This window comes from Mytilus galloprovincialis, chromosome 1, assembly GCF_965363235.1.
Source record: "Mytilus galloprovincialis chromosome 1, xbMytGall1.hap1.1, whole genome shotgun sequence".
Classification (NCBI taxonomy): Eukaryota; Metazoa; Mollusca; class Bivalvia; order Mytilida; family Mytilidae; genus Mytilus; species Mytilus galloprovincialis.
The window spans coordinates 66,300,060-66,319,690 of record NC_134838.1 but is presented as its reverse complement, the minus strand read 5'-3'; the positions used below and the strand labels follow the sequence as shown (position 1 = coordinate 66,319,690).

General features: G+C 32.5%; 1 protein-coding gene across 4 annotated transcripts in view; it reads right to left on the bottom strand.

Moving 5' to 3' along the window:
- The window catches only part of LOC143082063 (thioredoxin reductase 1, cytoplasmic-like), a 35,055-nt gene extending 21,466 nt beyond the window's left edge, over nt 1–13,589 (bottom strand). For 2 of the 4 annotated variants that reach the window (XM_076257623.1, XM_076257635.1), the window contains exons 1-4: nt 13,452–13,589; nt 8,015–8,182; nt 7,101–7,161; nt 5,092–5,178 (exon numbers count right to left, since the gene is read on the bottom strand). In XM_076257623.1, the coding sequence (XP_076113738.1) occupies nt 5,092–5,178; nt 7,101–7,161; nt 8,015–8,122 (256 nt within the window). In that variant the 5' untranslated portion in view covers nt 8,123–8,182; nt 13,452–13,589. Of the gene's footprint in view, nt 1–5,091; nt 5,179–7,100; nt 7,162–8,014; nt 8,183–11,364; nt 11,389–13,401 lie in introns of those variants that run through there. The other 2 variants (XM_076257625.1, XM_076257628.1) reach the window with 2 other exon arrangements.
- Nucleotides 13,590–19,631: the final 6,042 nt, after the last annotated feature.

The window sequence follows — 19,631 nt, the reverse complement described above, 5'->3', positions numbered from 1 at the left end:
AAGCAGTTTATAAAAATAAAATTTGTGTGCACGTTTTTAATAAACAAAAACTAGATGCTCTGCAGGGTGCAGTTTTATACGACCGCAGATGTCGAATCCTGACAAGTTGGGGCAAGTATGGACACAACATTCAAGCTTGATAAAGCTCTGAAATCAACATTCAAGATTGATAAAGCTCTGAATTTGGATTGTGATTAAATATTTGACATAGCATAGGTTTCTGACACAGAATGAAAGTGTGAATGTGGTCTAATGAACTTAGCAATACACTGCTGTTGAATGTTTAAATCCCCTAAAATAGAATATTTGAAGAAATTTTTATTTCAATTTCTAAAATCTGAAATGAGAAAAATTGTACATCCACCCTTTGTAAACAACACTGTGATAAAATTCTCGATAAAAATATACTTAGTGCAGACTCAGAGATATACATGATATTGAATGTTACAATATACCTCCAACGTAATTTCCCATGTATTCGAACCTATTTGCAAACGCTTTGCCGATTTTTGTTGTTTTAAAATAGCATTTAAAGAAAGACAAACAAACTTTTATTCTTATTCAGATGCATATTAAAAAGAATTAATGCACAAGAGTTAAAAAAAATCAACAAAATCAAAATAAAAAGAAATCCCGAGAAAGTGTATTATTTTTTTGGCGCATTTTTGTCATTTCAAAACATGTCGACGTAATACAAATGAATACACTAGAGTTGAAGGTTTTCCGTAGGGCGGACCATCGAAGTTCGTATAATATTGTATTAAAATGGATTTTTGAGGTAGATTTGTTTTATTTTCTATTCTATTGCATTATTTGCATATATATACTGATTTCAGCAAGTCAACCTTTACCCTTAACGCTGTTAAATTATGTATTCAGAAATGATGATTGTCTTGAGATGATTAGCTGTAATATTTTTTTAGAAGTTACTATTTAAGAAAATACTTCATGGAAGCCATAGATTTGTTGGAAATTTACACATGGCCTGGGCTGTGATATTCGTTAATTTTATCCTGAGCATGAATTATTTCTCAAATAAAAATTACTGATAACATTTCAAAACGGTATGAAATAAAGATCAAATTCTACAGAAAACCTTCAACTCAATTTTCATTTGTATGACATGTTTTGAAATGACAGAATCAGAATTGGATCTCACTTTCTTACCGTTTTGAAATGTTATCAGTAATTTTTATTTGACTGCAAAAAAAATTTTTGTTGTATAATGGTATGATATTGTCATCTACGTCGTCCGAAGACACATTTGGTGTCCTGCCAATAACTTTAGTTTATGTGAATGGATCTCTTTGAAATTTATTTTAAAAGAAGGTTAAATACCTAAAAAGGAGGGTTGGGATTGATTTTAGGAATGATGGTCAAAACCGTCAGCTACCATCAAATCCAAAGTTAACGTTTCATAACTAAGGAGCCGCCATGTTGACTTGCTGAAGAAAATAGAGTATAATTTATATTGAGTAAACACATTTGGTGATAAGTCAAGATTCTGGGACGAAAACATGAAGATCACCTATAGATACAAATTTTAAAAGGGTTCTTCCTTTGCTAAGAGTCCAACATGACCAAACCAATATATACTGAGGAGAAATGATTATATCTGAGATCATGGCTGTTACAATCAAACATGCATTGCGCATGATTTCACGGACTTTTATAGCTGACTATGCAGTATGGGTTTTGATAAATGATGAAAACTGTATGATGACCAATAAGCTGTTAATTTATGTTTCATTTGGACTCTTGTGGAGACTTGTCTCCTTGGCAATCATACCACATCTTCTATTTTATATGGCACCAAGGGTTAAGAAGTGTATTACTGTACTTCTATATTTTGACCTTTATTTTCCTGAATACTGTGTTTACAATTAGTTATATAGATCTTTTAAAAACTTTTTAACACTTGGCAATCACTTCAAATTGGTTTAGCTGAATTTCAATCAATTGCACTTACAGTAGATAAGAATATTGATTAATATCTTGAACAAGCTGAAGAGAAAACTAAAATATAATTCTGATTATTGGATAAAAGTTATTATTGATATTCGGCTGTTTTCAGCTCTTTGGGCAAGTTGTTGACTCTTTCACACATTCCCCATTTCCATTCTCAATTTTATTAAAGGCAACATTATTTTTCATCATTTGGTATTGCAACAAGCAAGCAACAGGTGAAATTTCATCTTTAAATTTTTGTCTTTCAAGCAAAAAAACAGGCAGAGTAAATGGGCTTGTAAAATTGCTTTAAGTTATGTAGGGGACTCAGTAATATTTCCTAGCCCATAAGGGATAGTGATAGCTTTTTTAGAATTTACACCACTTTCTAACCCTGCCCAAAATCCTACATACACAGTTAACTGAATATAATATTCATAAATTAATTTGAATAGATGTGTCATGAACGTTTACTTTTTTTGCTGTCTTTATAAACCTATGGCCACTAGCTATATATAGTCATGCTAGTGCTTTTATGTATTTTATCAAGCAGTTAGAACAAAATTCACAAAAATTCTCAAAAACTCCTTTTCACCGTAATGTAAACTTATTTCATCTTTTTCTACACCTGATTCATCCTTCAGTTTGGGAAAGTATGTTCAGAAGGCACTGCTTCTGTATTTTTATTTTATCAATTACACTGTTCATATACATAAGACACTGAGGGCTGTTCCAGAAAATACTATGTCCCCCCCAGGGACGGCACTTTTTTTTAACCCCCACCACCCACAGAAATAAAATTTAATTAGAACAGCACTCCCTTTGCATTTTGGTATTTCAAATACAACCACCCACATAATATTTAAAAAAATTGCCTTCCCTGGGGGGGACATAGTATTTTCTGGAACAGCCCTGACTTAAATAGGGTAAAAAAAACCTTGACTGCTCTAATCCTGCTTTTTTGTGTTCTGTTAAAAAATGTTGGGAAAAAAGGGATGTTCATGATAAACATGATAAATGATGAATAAAACATCCCTGACCCTGGTTGAGGAAGAGTTCTTTTTTTATATTTTACAAAAGTGTTGTTCATTCCAAGTCACCTAAAGGTGCACTTTAAGTACAAATACTTACAAGTTTGAATAGGTAAGACAGCTATAAATAAGACTAAGATTTGTGATTTTGAATGGAAGCTAAATTAAAGGTTCATAGATTTGTACCTGGAATCATGGAAATACAAGAAAAATTTATCAAAGGTGAAGGGAAGATAACTCATGTTGTATTGATTCCTATTCCAACTACAATTGCATCTGACTCACACAAGTAGACCCCCAGCTTAGGGTTATTCCAATGACAATTTGCAATATCAAAATAATGTGACCTTTCTTAGGGCTGTTCCCATACATGTCAAGTGACATGATATTCGCGTGTAATACACGCTTTTTCAACGGTTTACATGCGAGGATTTTGTCACATGGCGTGTACACGCTTTTCACCACTTTACACGCAATTTCACGCTTTTTCGTTCTTTTCATTTTTTGGTCGTTAGTGATATCGCTATTCTCAGGTTTTTTCCTTATTCGGCGATAAATACCGAAAAATTTGAAGTAATTGTTTGGCTGCCATATTGTTTATTTTTCTATATGGACAAATAGTAAAAGGTAAGTAGTTAGTGATTAGTTTTAACGATTTTGTGACTGTTCCAAAAACTAGAGGCTTTCAAAAGCCTGTGTCGCTCACCTGTTACTGTATTTACTGATGTTGGCCATCTTGGTTGGCAGGCAGGGTCATTAGACACTTTTTTAAAATAGATACCCTAGTAATGATTGTGGCCAAGTTTGGTTAAATTTGGCCCATAGTTTTAGAAAAGAAGATTTTTGTACAAGTTACAAATATGATGAAAAGTTGTTCAATATTGACTATAAAAGACAATAACTCCTTAAGGAGTTCTCTGACAATTTTGGTCAAGTTGACTTATTTGTAGATCTTACTTTGCTGAACATTATTGCTGTTTACAGTTTATCTCTATCTATAATAGTATTCAAGATAATAACCAAAAACTGCAAAATTTCCTTAAAATTACTAATTCAGGGGCAGCAACCCAACAACCAGTTGTCTGATCCATCTGAAAATTTCAGGGCAGATAGATCTTGACCTGATAAACAATTAAATCCTGTCAGATTTGCTCTAAATGCTTTGGTTTTTGAGTTATAAGCCAAAAACTGCATTTTACCCCTATGTTCTATTTTTAGCCGTGGCGGCCATCTTGGTTGGATGGCCGGGTCACCGGACACATTTTTTTAACTAGATACCCCAAAGATGATTGTTGCCAAGTTTGTTTAAATTTGGCACAGTAGTTTTAGAGGAGAAGATTTTTGTAAAAGATTACTAAGATTTACGAAAAATGGTTCAAAATTGACTATAAAGGGCAATAACTCCTAAAGGGGTCAACTGACCATTTCAGTCATGTTGACTTATTTGTAAATCTTACTTTGCTGAACATTATTGCTGTTTACAGTTTATCTCTATCTATAATAATATTCAAGATAATAACCAAAAACAGCAAAATTTCCTTAAAATTACCAATTCAGGGCAGCAACCCAACAAAAGGTTGTCCGATTCATCTGAAAATTTCAGGGCAGATAGATCTTGACCTGATAATCAAATTTACCCCAATGTCAGATTTGCTCTAAATGCTTTGGTTTTTGAGTTATAAGCCAAAAACTGCATTTTACCCCTGTGTTCTATTTTTAGCCGTGGCGGCCATCTTGATTTGATGGTCAGGTCATCGGACACATTTTTTAAACTAGATACCCCAAGGATGATTGTGGCCAAGTTTGGTTAAATTTGGCTAAGTAGTTTCAGAGGAGAAGATTTTTGTAAAAGTTTACGGACGACGGACGACGGACGCAAAGTGATGAGAAAAGCTCACTTGACCTTTCAGGTCAGGTGAGCTAATAAAAGTAATAAATGTATTAGGGATGGGGTGGAATGGTAGGAAGGCACTTTTTATTTGACCCTACCATGCATATTTCTTTACTAGATATTTCTTTTAAATAACCCCCCCCCTTTCGATTACAATTAATTCTGGAATAACCCTTATCTCGATACCAAGATTCTGCTGCTGAGTTAATTACAAATACATACCTAGATGTTTGGAGTTGATGTATATATTTGGTACAGTTTTTTGTCCAGAAACTTCCAGCAAGGCATTCTGTAAATCTGCACCATTTGCTGAAATGTAGACAATACTGAACAATATTTATACAATTAAGAAAGAGGTGAAATAAATGGAGAATGTGTCCATAGGACATGTAGGACAAAAATGATACCACCTCTTGCATATATATAATATTATAAAGGGCCGTAAGAAAGTGTTGCCACCCCATCAAATTTATCTGTGTCTTATGGTATTGATAATGAGCGTTATGTATAAATTTCTATAAGTTTCATAACATTTGATTGATGTAAACTAAAGTAAGATCATTAGATGGAAACTAATTTTGGGATGAAGTGTTGGATGGACATGGGTAACATTTCATCTCCCTTAAAAATAACAGACATGTTTCAGGCAGACAAATTCCGTACAAGGTATTCAATTACAAAATATTGCGATTCTTTCATGCATCTTAATAGCTACTATTCAATCCTGGATTACATTTTATGCAGAAATATTACCAGATCTTACTAAATGTATTTTGTAAGTCTAAGCATTCATGGTATTGAGATTATGTTGCTGATATTATTTTTTAATTTTTTATTGAAAATTTCTAGTTTCAAGAAAATATTAAAGAACCTTAGTGAGCACGCTCACATACCCCACGTCCCCAAATTGTCATTGCATTGGAGAAATTAAATAAGTATAAGAAAAAAAAATTGTATAAGAAAAAATACTGAATAATAATTTCCTGTCAATATACACATCTACATAGTATGTCCTTATTATCTACAAAATTTCATGAAATTCTGTTGTGTGTTTTCAGAGGAGTTGAGATGACAAACTGTTGCAGAAGTACATTGAAGCAAATAAGTTCAAAGGGGCATAACTCCTAAAAAAAAAATTGAATCGTAATTTCCTGTTGATATGCACATCTACATAGTATGTCCTTATTATCTGAAAAGGTTTCGTGAAATTCTGTTGTGTGGTTTGAGAGGAGTTGCGATGACAAACTGTTGCAGTAGTACATTAAAGTAAATAAGTTCAAAGGGGCGTAACTCCTAGAAAAAAAATTGAATCGCAATTTCCCGTCGATATGCACAACTACATAGTATGTCCATATTATCTGAAAAGGTTTCGTGAAATTCTGTTGCGTGGTTTGAGAGGAGTTGCGATGACAAACTGTTGCAGTAGTACATTAAAGTAAATAAGTTCAAAGGGGCATAACTCCTAAAAAAAAAAATTGAATAGCAATTTCCCGTCGATATGCACAACTACATAGTATGTCCTTATTATCTGAAAAGGTTTCGTGAAATTCTGTTGTGTGGTTTGAGAGGAGTTGCGATGACAAACTGTTGCAGTAGTACATTAAAGTAAATAAGTTCAAAGGGGCGTAACTCCTAGAAAAAAAATTGAATCGCAATTTCCCGTCGATATGCACAACTACATAGTATGTCCTTATTATCTGAAAAGGTTTCGTGAAATTCTGTTGTGTGGTTTGAGAGGAGTTGCGATGACAAACTGTTGCAGTAGTACATTAAAGTAAATAAGTTCAAAGGGGCGTAACTCCTAGAAAAAAAATTGAATCGCAATTTCCCGTCGATATGCACAACTACATAGTATGTCCTTATTATCTGAAAAGGTTTCGTGAAATTCTATTGTGTGGTTTGAGAAGAGTTGCGATGACAAGAAACAGGACTGACGGACTGACGGACGGACGGACGGACGGGTCAAAAATATTATACCCTCCGCAACCCTTTGCGTGGGGTATAAAAATTGTAAATTAGGCATCTTAAAGACAGAAAAACATCTGTTTGAATTTTAGTACATTTGTGTACTGTCAAAAATAAACACTATCAGTACTGAAGATTAAAATCCCTGAAGGCCTCAGGAAAACTTTATTTATTAAAGGTCATACTTATGTTTGCACAAAGTATTTTAAAAGTACATTTATACACAAATGTATATATGCATGATATGTATATATATATTTACTTACAGATCTGGTCCAGCTCTAATACTTGAAATTCTACATTGAGATTTTTAAATAGGTCTTTTATCTGTTCAAAAAGAAATTAGAAATAAAATTATTTAATTTTTAGATCATGTAGGTGGAAAATGGAGAATCTTTAAACTTTCATAGCATCATGAGCATTGGCATATCTGAAGAACAATTACTCATCTTTTTGAACTAATTTCACTGTACGATCTGCTTACATGGCTCAGAACCTTTTCCAACTCACATATATAAAAAGGGGGAGGGTTGAGTACACATAAAAACTACTGTAGCTTATCAGAGTAAAAAATTTAGTAAAATCTAGCAAGAACTGTCACTGTCAGAGCACTAACATGAAATATTTCATGAATTGTTTTTAAAAGTCCATCAGCCATCATTATAAAACTTGTCCAAGATATTAAGCAATACGTTAAGATGGGGACAAATAGATTCTGTGTACATACTGTAATATTTTATAATTACAGGTTAAGTTTTTATTTCTATACATTAGGTATACATGCAGAATCGAAAATTCTTAGTCAAATTTAATCAATATTGTCAGTAAAATATTGATTTTTTTTCTATTATAATCAAAACATCAATACAATCATGACAATGTAGCTACATGTACCAAAACCGTTAATTAGAAAACATTCTCAGTTACTTATTACTAAAGCTATTCTTTTAAAGCCAACTAAACATCATGTTAGAGAGCCTTCAAAAATGACCAATATTAATGGTTAACAGTCAAGGGTCTAACTTAAATAAGTTATTAGAGAAAAATAACATGCATGTGTTATTACAGACACTTTCATGAGTTGTCTACTCTTTTTTCCTTATTCTGTAGTAACATATGTTTGTTATCAGTTAAATATATCCTAAATATTTTCAAATATTAAAAGGAATTTAAATTTTACCTTCTTACAAAATGGACATGTAGTTTTACTAAACATCATCACTTTATTCTTTGATATGTAATCTTCGACTTGAGCCTTTGGGCTGCCATTTTGTGTAATTGGCGGCATCTTAGCCAAAACCTGGGACAACGGAGAACCTTGTCGCTTTATCTTGATTTTTTAGTGAATCTGAAATGTAAATTTTGCATTCTTTTAATTTATTAAAGATGATACATGCAATAAGCTAAGGATTTTAATTTCTTGCTTGATCATTTTGTTTGTCTCTACAATTTTCATATATAAAATTGTGTTCTTTCATAGAAAAACTTCATAACTTCCTAATTGAATATAAAAAATCTGACAAAATTCAAAGTCAACATTGTGTTATTATCTTAATCATTTTAAAAACCAGGTGCTCCGCAGGGCACAGCTTTATACGACCGCAGAAGTCGAAACCCTAAATAGTTGGGGCAAGTATGGACACAACATACAAGCTTGATACAGCTCTGAATTTGGATTGCTATCAAATTTTTGACATAATATGAGTTTCTGACACAAAACAAATGTCAAGATCTTACAAATCTATTGGGCAATATTGTGCAATTAAAGATTTCTTCTTTTAACTTTTCAAAAATTTGGAATTTGAGAAATTTGAAGAAAAAAAAAATTGAAAACAATTACCACCCCCCCCCCCCTTTTTTGCCATTAGTCCAAAACCTGACATTTCTTTATACATAATATACAAGAAGTGAAAGGGAGGTAAATTCGAACATACCCAACATTGAATGTTAAATGTTTTAGAATCACCTCCCTTACACTGCTTTTCAATTGTCTAAATTGTCCATTGACCAGAAATACCTAGTTTTTCCACTTTTTTGCCCCTAATTCCGAAACATTTTGAGCCATAACCCCCAAAATTAAATACTAACCATCCCTTCATGGTATAGAAACTTGTGGTTTAATTTCAGAGAGATCCATACACTTAAACATAAGTTATTGTTTGAAAACTACAAAAATGATTATTTTGGGCCCCCTTTTTGGCCCCTAATTCCTACACTATTGGGGCCATAACACCCAAAATCAATCTGAAACCTTCCTTTAGTAGTATTGAACCTTCTTGTAAAAAATTATAGAGATCCATACACTTAAACACAAGTTATTGTCTGTAAACTAGTAAAATGCTATTTTTTGGCCCCTAATTCCTACATATTCGGAAAAAATTAACCCTGTGATGTATGGAAACTTGTGGTACAATGTCAGAGAGATCCATACAGTTACACACAAGTTATAGTCTTGAAACTAGAAAAATGCTTGTTTTGGCCCCTTTTTGGCCCTTAATTCCTAGACTGTTTGCCCAATAACCCCTTAAAATAAATTCTTACCTTCTCCTTATGGTATTAAACATTGTGGTACAATTTCAGAACAATTGAAATACTAATACACAACTTTTTGTCCTGAAACTAGATAAATGCTGTTTTTGGCCCCTTTGGGCCCCTAATTCCTAAACCTTTGGAACCATTGCCCCCAAAATCAATGCCAAGCTTCCTTTTGTGGTTATAACCATTGTGTTAAAATTTATTGATTTCTTTTCACTTATTCAAAAGTTATTATCCGGAAACAATCCGTCTTCGGACGACAACGACGCAGACGACGCTGATGTGATATCAATATACGTCACAGCCATAATATTTTAAATTTTTGCGGTCATATAACAGACAAATATGTAAAAAAAACATTTACTATGACACAGTAACACAATGACAGGATGTACAAGTGCAGAGCCAAGTCAGGCCAAATAAAAATATATGTGTGGTTCCAGTAACCCTACCGTCCCTACTTTTTCGGCTTAAAAATAGCCTACCCTAAAGATTTTATCGTCATTTTTCATTAAGCACTGTTAAAGTCAGAATGTTGCTCCCATAGACTCAATGTAAAAAAAAAAATGTAAAATAAAAAAAAGTCCCTACCTACCTACCCTAACTTTTTTTCAGATGTAACTGGAACCACACATACTTTTTTATTTGGCCTCATATAAAACAATGAAACATGTAACAAAGAATCACAAACAGGCATATAGACAAAGCATATTAGTAAAAATGAAAGATAAGAATACAAAAATTATCATAGAACAATAACACAATGATGGGATTTATAAGTACAGGGCCACGTCATATGTAACAAAGAAACACAAAATATACAACAAAAGAGATATTTCAACTTTGCTATCACAAACTTCCCTTTCATAGATAGCAATGTTCTTTTTCTTTATGTTCTTCCTGTACACTTGAAATCTTGTACGGTTTTAGAGACTATGTTCTATCAATTAATTTGCTTAATTTAACAAGTAAAACCATACACAAACACATTTAGTTCTTAATCATGTTAATCAGCATTATATCATTATTTTTTAAATCAATATTAGACTTTATTTTCAGCCTTCTTTTGGTTGTGTCTAGACTATAGCAATGTTGTAAACAGAACAAAAACATAAAAACATAGACATGATAGATACATAAACTTAAACTGTTGAAAATATTATTCATCTTTAAAACATGTACAACATGTTCAAACAACAAGAGCTTCAAGCATGATATTCTAACTAATTGAGATAAAATTGTTCTTTCTTTTTTAAGTTTTTATCATACCTATGGTATGATGATTTAAAATACTAGCAGACCTCTCACAAATCTTCATTTCAAACATTTTTAAAATGAAACTTCACGAACTTGTTGCTTGTGTTGTTAAGTTTTTTTAATTAACAGCATTTTACAGCTGTAATGGTCTTCCCCCATATTTGCTTGCAAAGAATTCTGATCAAGTCCACTCTCTCAGCATTTTGCCAAGTCAATTGAAGTGTGGAGGTTTAAAAATGGTTATATCTAGTTTTAGGAAATTTCATGAGGCAGGAACCAAAAATATACATGACATTTCAACTTTCATGACATTAACCTTACCCAAAACTCAAATTAATTAAGAAATTTAAAATTGGCATTAATGTCTTCCTCTGTCATGACTGTTTTGTACAATCAGCATGTGCATGATGTGGTAATAATTGTTTATTTATATTCATTTTATGCTTTGGCCAAACAAAAAAGTATTTGTGTTTACTTAAATTACTGCCACATGCTGAAAAAAAACAGGGTAGGTACCGTACAATGTAGGTAGAGATTTTTTTTTATTTTTAATTTTTTTTTTTTACATTGAGTCTATGCATGCTATGGGAGCAATATTGTGACTCTAACAGTGCTTAATCAAAAATTGCAAAAAAACTTTAGGGCAAGGGATAAAAATTAGTGTAGGTAGGGGTACAGTAAACTTTGTAAACACACATATTTTCTTTGCCTGATCCTTGACTAGTGAAGATTACCTACCCCAGCTTCATGTGGTTTAGCCAGCACATTTTTACCATGATTTCCAAATATATATGTTTTGTTTTTTACTTCCTTGTTAAAGTTATAGGTCATATGCATCCTGTTAACCATTAAATTGATTAATCATGTTAACATGCAGGCTTTAAATCTTACAATGACATTTCAGATTTACCTAATAAATTAGAACATTTCTTCTACATATTTAAACAGTCTTGAATTTTCCTATTAAGGGCATACGATACAGTTTTGATCCTGTATTTACAGTTTGATGAAAATTTCCATATAGGCTAGTTTTTGCCTGCTTAAATCAAATATGTAATAAAAAATATACCTTCATGTGCTACTTTTTGAGTTAAATGAGGTCGAAATTTTGTATATTTGCTCAAAATTCGGATTTGTGGCCGTATTTTCCCTTTCGAAAGAAAGCCATAACTTTTTTGTTTTAAAAGATAAACACAAACTGTTTCTTGTTAAATAATTTGTTATTTTTGTATTTTATAAGTATTCTAACAAAATATGCATTTTTTATTCAGAAATAACTCATATTTATCAAATGGTCATGAATTAAGAAAAAATCGCATTGTTTTGCTGTATACATTGTATATTTATCAAAATTAAAAAAATTCCTCTATTTACAGTTTTATAAAATTTGGTCCACATAATCTCCCTGCAAAATGAAACAAAATGTCGTTTTAGAAAATAAGGGTCCATGCACTCGTTTTCAAATTAAATCAGTTTGAATGATAAAAAATAGTCGAAAAATGCATCTTTTCCCGATATGTCATAGTTTGACGTCGCGAAAATAACATTTTACGTTAGCAACGTCATTACCTCCCCTGTAACTGTATCGTATGCCCTTAACAATGATTAAGAACATGTGCAACAACCCACAAAAATATTGTTGAGAGAATTGTTAAGAGAATTGCTCTTAGGATTAAATGTGTTGCATGAACATCGTTTTTTCGTATAGTTTTCCTTTCATCATGTTCATTTTGGATGGGCTTTTTCCACAGGAAAATCGTGTCAGACATAAGGTGCTTGTCATTTTGAAATTCATAAAATTAAGATTTGCTTGACCTGTATTGTCAATTAAAACAATTGAGACTGGAAGTGGGGTTTGGTAAAGTTCTGAAACGTTTTTAGACATTTGGAAGTCAGATTTGAATTGGCCATTAGATGATCAGAAAATTGGCATTTTTCAGCGATACTTGTTTTTTTATTCAAGATTTGAAAAAACGTAATCTGGACTGATTTTGTACGCTGGTAGTAGCGTAGTGATGTCAATGCGTAGTTTCCCTGTGTGATAAGTTCAAACACAAATACTGAACGAACCAACAAGATGACCAATTTTAGACTATGGTAGGATACCCTTTTGGCTTTGCAAGCAGATATCTAAGTATCTTTAAGACCTCACGTAATCATGATGTACATGTACCATCATCATGATTATGTTAATCTTTTCTACAGAAAAATATTTTTCAACAAAAAAAATGGTGAAAGATTGCTGAAGATTTTACTATAATTTTTGGGTTACCAAGGCTTAATTAACCCATTAAATTTTTTTTTCAATTTATCACAATCCTACTCCTAGTCCTAGCTGAAAGAAGTCAGTTTGTCAGTTTTTATCACCCTATCTTATCTTTAAAATATTTTTTAATCAAAACAACATTGAGGAAGATCTTATTATAATAGAAGTGTCAAAAACAGGGCACATTTTTGAAGTTTTGTTCAATATGCCAAAAAATATTGTCCATGGTCGTTCGGTGATTAGTGAAATCATTCGGAGCATCTTTTGAGTTGTCGATCTTTATAATGATCCACCAAATTTCTTTTATGAAGTTTCTTTTCTGTATTCACTGAAATAGTGTGATGATCCTTGAATTATACATCTTTCTCTCTAATTATTGTCATGCATATTTTCAGAAAGTAGATATTTAAAACTGAAATAACTTTTTGAACGCACCTCCCCCTTTTTCCACTTTGAAGGTTTAGTCATATTCCAACTCAAATTTTAGCTTGAAATGCCAGTGTACTCACCTTCAATATTATCAAATTGTTCAACCACATCTATAATTTACCATTCATACCTTTAAAACTATTGAAAGGATATATATAACAACTGTTAGTCCTTCACATGTGATCCGATATTTTACCCTCTCTTTTCATGACGTCACAATATAATTTGCAAACTTGTCACTTTTAGGGAGAGGCTACAGACGGGTCCGGATTTCTCTCCATTTATTTCTTTTCCGACTTTTTAACAAGGGCACTTGTCTCCTGAAATATACTTATATACTTTTTAGTTAATATTTTTTAGAGACAATTAATGTCTGTGCTTCTTTTAAAAATGAGAAATCATACATCATGGTACTATTTATATATATATAGTTGACATTTCACAAGGTCTTTGACTGTTGGGTTTACACTAAATCCATGGTTGAACGTTGGATGTGTACTGCATGATTGATATCTAAGTCTTCGATACCTATTTTTTTTTTTTTTTTATCATGCAATTGTTATTGGTTTTGAACTCGGTGAGTTTTCAGTAGCTATACGTGTACTCTCATATCTGATCATTTATATAAATATATATGACATATATGCCAATTTTCATTTTGTCATTTATTTCGAAAACTATCTACTGAGATAGGTAAAACTGTAAACAGTAAAAAGGATCATCCTCACAAGATCTAAGCTCCATTCAAAAATATCACTAGTCGTATTATACAGGAGGGAGCAGAACATATTGACTTATTAAATGCTGCAACAATCGATGGTAAAAATACATTTCAATCCAAGGCTAGAGTTGTATTTCAGTAGAAAACCCAATCATCAAACGCCCACATGAGTTCCATAAAGGTTAAAAGTGGACTAGAAAGATCTTTGACGTTGAATGATTCGAATACCAATCTTATGGCATGTTTACCTTTCGACAAGCCACATGAACGGTATGGACCTCCTCGTTATTCTAATGTTTATGGGAAGATTGTGTCATGTTTCATCGAAAACCGAGATATATCTGTCCTGTCTTTGGTATTTTTGCGACTTTTTCGAGACAAAATTTAGATTCGGTTCCATTTTCTGCAGAATGCACTGAACAAATTGTTCCATTTTGGACCGGTTCCTGCAAAAGGCTAAATCTGAAATTTCGTTTGTAGCCTATGCTCCGGTTATAGATGACAAGCCTCGACATGGCAATAGTATTTACAACTATGAAACAATGTTTAGATATGTTAAAACGTGCTGATTAATAATATGCTGTGCAAACATTTGACAATTAATTGTATGCTGTTGCCCAAATGTAAAATGATCCATTCCAGACGTGTTCGAGGATGAACTTTGATATATGAGGCTAGCTCTCATGGCTCTTTTGTTTAACTTAAAAGCTTTCTTCCATTAGTGTTAAGACGAAAATCGTCAATTAATATTGAACCAAATGTATGTTACAGTTCATTTTCTGAAACACCCAAAAGCGCTGAAGGTATTGCACAGTTTTTTTCCAAATTTAAAGAACAACATATGTTGCCATTGTTTGAAGAATTCAGAATACACTCTTGTAAATTAAACCATCATCAATCTTCACATTTTGGGACATTTTTCTTCCTGCAGTTGAGATATTGTTACAGACCATTAGGGTTGAACGGAATGGGTAGTGGCTTATACATTTTGAAAATGGTAGCTGCAATGTTGTGATGCTTTTTCATTACCAATCGGACACCAGCCTACATATTTGATATGTTGAATCTGTCTGAAACGGTAAAATCTGTTTTTATGTCAAGTGAGTTTTCAATCAGACATAAACATGGAGCCTTAAATAGTATCTGGAGTGATATGGCTACAGAGAAAACTAACATAAAGATGCTAAAGGTTGTAGAGGCATCATAGGACTGACAAGGTAAACACCGCTGTACTTCGATGGATGCTTACAAGACACATCCTTGCGCATTATAGTTCTAAAATGATATCAAGATCGAGATTAGCCACAGATGCAGAAATTGAACTCGAAGAAAACATTCTAGGGTATATGCATTCAAATAATGATCCATTTAACGTTGCCGATCATCCTTAGCCATTGATAAATACTAGTATTTCTACAGAAATGAAAGCCTCAATAAATGTTCATGATTATCTTCTTAAATCTATTGAACGTGGCAACCAGGTGGTTAAATCTTTTGTCGAAGGCTGCTCTAAGAGTCTGAAACCCATGTCTTCTACAGTCCTATGTCGAGGTCTCCTCTCAGTACTTTCGATGATACGACCGAGAACTCAAAACTCAAGTGTAAATCAGGTGACTTTGTTAACGCACATATAAACCCAGCAAAAATAGTTCGTCGTGCTTTAGTTCTTGCTAATGTTCGCGAGAATGATTCTGTAGTCTGTGGAAATGTTGTAAACATGATATAATTCATCTTCTTGAAATGGAAATTTGCTTTTTTCAATCTCCCAAGTTATGATACTATTTATCAAAGGTACCGGGCTTATAACTTGATACACAAGACGCGCCTTTTGTCTAGATAAGACTCATCAGTGAGGCATAGATCAAAATAATTATAAAACCAAACAAGTGTAAAGTTGAAGAGCATTGAGGACAAAAATTCCAAAAAGTTGTTTTCAAACGGGAGATTAAAATCGCCGTTAACATCGGAAGTGCATTTACAGCCTCATTGTATGATCCGAAGGGAAAGTTCATGTATCTTCATGATGATCTAAACAAGCTAAGGGTGGAGTTTGCCGCCACAAACGGAATGCCAGTCTTGTAAAAATTTCCCCATGTGAAAACGTTTTTACAGCACATCCCACATCAAATGCAAGTTTGGATAATTATTAACTCATTTTATTTAATGACCTTGTGAACTATTTTTGACTGGCAATAAATATACATCATGCAAAAACCAAATTGACTTCGATTCTTTTTATATAAATGTCGTAAAATTCAGAAATATATCTTTAGAAGTACATACAATGTAAAAATAAATGAATTGAGATTGGTTGTTCCATCTTTTATTTTGTTGCTAGTCTGAATTCCCTTTAAAATGTGCATTTGGTGGTTTCATTATTTTCAAATTAAGTTGAAAATGAAGTATTACAGTTTATTTAATTATAAATTTCTTATTTAGTAACAATTCAGATATCTTTTGGACACTTTTTATAACCTCTTGTGAAATAAATTGACAAAAGTGAAAAACTCAATCACTAAACTTTGACCTTATTTAAAAAAAAAATGCACCATATTGCAATTCTACGACCAGGCAAAAATTAAAGAATGAACATTTCTCTTTCCAAAAAGTCATAATTTAGCCTGCAGGTAGGGTGGTCCATTAAAGTTGATTTTTTTTTTTTTGGATTGGACACTCCACTAATCTGCATGGTAGCAAAGAAGAACAAGAAGATCTGTATCTTCCCCAACCAAAACAACATCTTGACCACCATTAGCTGCACAAGAAACAACAATTTGAAGCGCTAGAAGCATGAAATGTTTTGCATCCCTTTTCACTTAGTTTGTTACTTAGAAGATTGATGAACTGTTGTTTGTTTTCTATGTTTGATAGAAATATTTCCTTTTTAGTTTTGCATGGCATATGCTCTGTAAAGTTGACCTTTTGGTAGACTGCACCTTTTTTACGTCGTAAATGAGTTATATCTTTTGTTGGGGGACCATCTTAATATCCATCAAACACAACGACCGGGTTTTTATACTTCTTTACTACATAATCTGTATAGATGATGCAGATTAATGAGAATGATATACCTTTTGGCCATGGAATACGGTGTAAAAGTGACCCTCCATCTAAAACATACTGTATAACGCTACTGTCTATTGCTGGCACGCCACATTCGCCTAGGGCCCATATACTGAGCATCAGCAAGTTTAGGCTTGTGTGCCTCTCTTGGAAAGCCAGATGCATCAAATATCAATGGAGGGAAACTGCATAATTCATATTTAAATATCTCTGACTTGTCTTCAAAGAAATCATTGAATACTGTAATCAAACGTTGAAAAAGAAGCTGAGGATCAACTTGTACTGATTCTCCACACACTTTTATTGCAGATTTTACGCTTAAAGTAATTGCATGATTTGATTTTTTGAAAGTATAATCAAGGATATTTTTACCAGCCATAGATTCTATTATCATCATGCCGATTTCTTTCGCCTGGTCCACATTTACACTAGATTCAGCAGTGACACCAGTTTCAATATTTCGTAAAGACTTGTCATCAGTAAATGGGTTTCCCTCCTGCAGAAAGGACAGAATCTTTAGGGTGTCCATATTTATAATATACGTGTTGTCAAATCGTACAATATTGCCTAACCGGTTACTCGGATAATCGTTCGACCGATTCAACGGTTAACCGGTAGCTTAGTTCATGTTTAAGAGCATTACCTATAGTACACTACAAATGTTCGTTTTCATAATACGATGAATTTAAAAAAAAAAATAGAGAATGGAAATGGGGAATATGTCAAAGAGACAACAACCCAACCAAAGAGCAGATAACAGCCACCCATGAGTCTTCAATGACGTTTGTCTATTACACATTATACATGTTATAAGGATTGTCTGTGAGGAATACTGGCGATGTTTGACTTTTAATAATCCAATACCACCGTATATGCAATGGCGTTTGTAATATCTTCATATTGAAAAAATACAAAACCTTCTTGATCTTGTCGAATTAAAATGATTCTTTCTCTTGATGTCTCAGAAAATAATGTGGGGTGTTTCAATTTGAAATTATTAAGCCAGTTGCATCAAGTATACAATAATTACATTCACCTTGATTTTAGTACAATTTGTTTTGTTGACATTTCGTTTAAAGTATGACCAAAGCCTTGCACATTCAGATCACGGTAGGTCTACGCAATATTAGATCAAAAAGAAAATAATGAAGTAAATCCTAAAAAAAAGTGCACTTAAACTCCGCCATATCAATCTTTAACTGCAAACAAATATAAAAAAAGATGTCTTTTAAGTTTTTGTTAAAATCAAGGAAAAATGTGATTTTAAGAATACAATATGACATTTTGAGAAGCGTTTTTTTTACAAGTTTGAATAACCATATATTTGATGAATACATGGGGAGTTTGTATTTCAATTTGAAAATATAATAAATATTAAAGTCATAAACTAAGTTTTTTCATTTGTTGCAAGTCCATTTATCACAAATCTACAATAAAAATTCCTCGCATCTTCGAAAATTCTATATCAGAAATGATTTCACTAATAGTGATAATTCATCGAATCTATAGTTAAAATGGATCGCTTTCAATAATCGAAATGCTATATTATGTTGCTTTTTTAACACTTATTTGAACTTTAGTGCTATGTTTGTACATTAGAAAGAGACATATCACAATGAAAATATGTTGAAACTTAACTTCAAATCAATTATTTTGGTATTTTTGAAACGTAAACAAATACAGTTTTCCCATGATCCTTTATTCTACAATAGACATACTCGCATATGATAGTGAAAATGAACTAACTGTATTCGCACTTTATACACTGTGACTTCCTGGTAAAAAAAAAAACACTCTAAAATTGAGAATGGAAATGGGAAATTTGTCAAAGAGACCTTCTTAATAAGTTTGTTTAAAGGTTTGGGTAGCTTTAGAAGTTATTACCGACATTTTTGTGCTTTTGTAAAGAATATTTCCATAAAAGATTGAAAGTGAAAAACCCGAACGTATGTCTGTAGGTTGATTTATATTTACGAATAATGTCCTTGTACCGATGATAAAGTTTATATGATATCGAAAATCCTGGTGTAATAATTTTTCAGTAATACATAGATTTCTTTTTGTTAAAATCAAATACTTTTGTTACAAACACGAGCGAATCGAACAAGTTGAGAAACATAAATACCATAAGCATAAGACGGTCACCGTTCTAAAAATGGACAAAAAAAATAGGAAATGCAAAATAATCTCTTCCATCATAAATTTTTTCTTCCCGTTAAAGATAAAATATACATAATATTTATATACCCCTCTTACATGTTTAACTCGCCATACTCTGTATGTTTGTGCCTGTCCCAAGTCAGGAACCTGTAATTCAGTGTTTGTTGTTTGTTTATGTGTTACATATTTGTTTTTTGTTCATTTTCGTACATAAATTAGGTCGTTAGTTTTCTCGTTTGAATTGTTTTACATTGTCATTTCGGGGTCTTTTATAGCTGACTATGCGGTATGGGCTTTGCTCATTGTTGAAGGCCGTACGGTTACTTATAGTTGTTAATTTCTGTGTAATTTTGGTCTCTTGTGGAG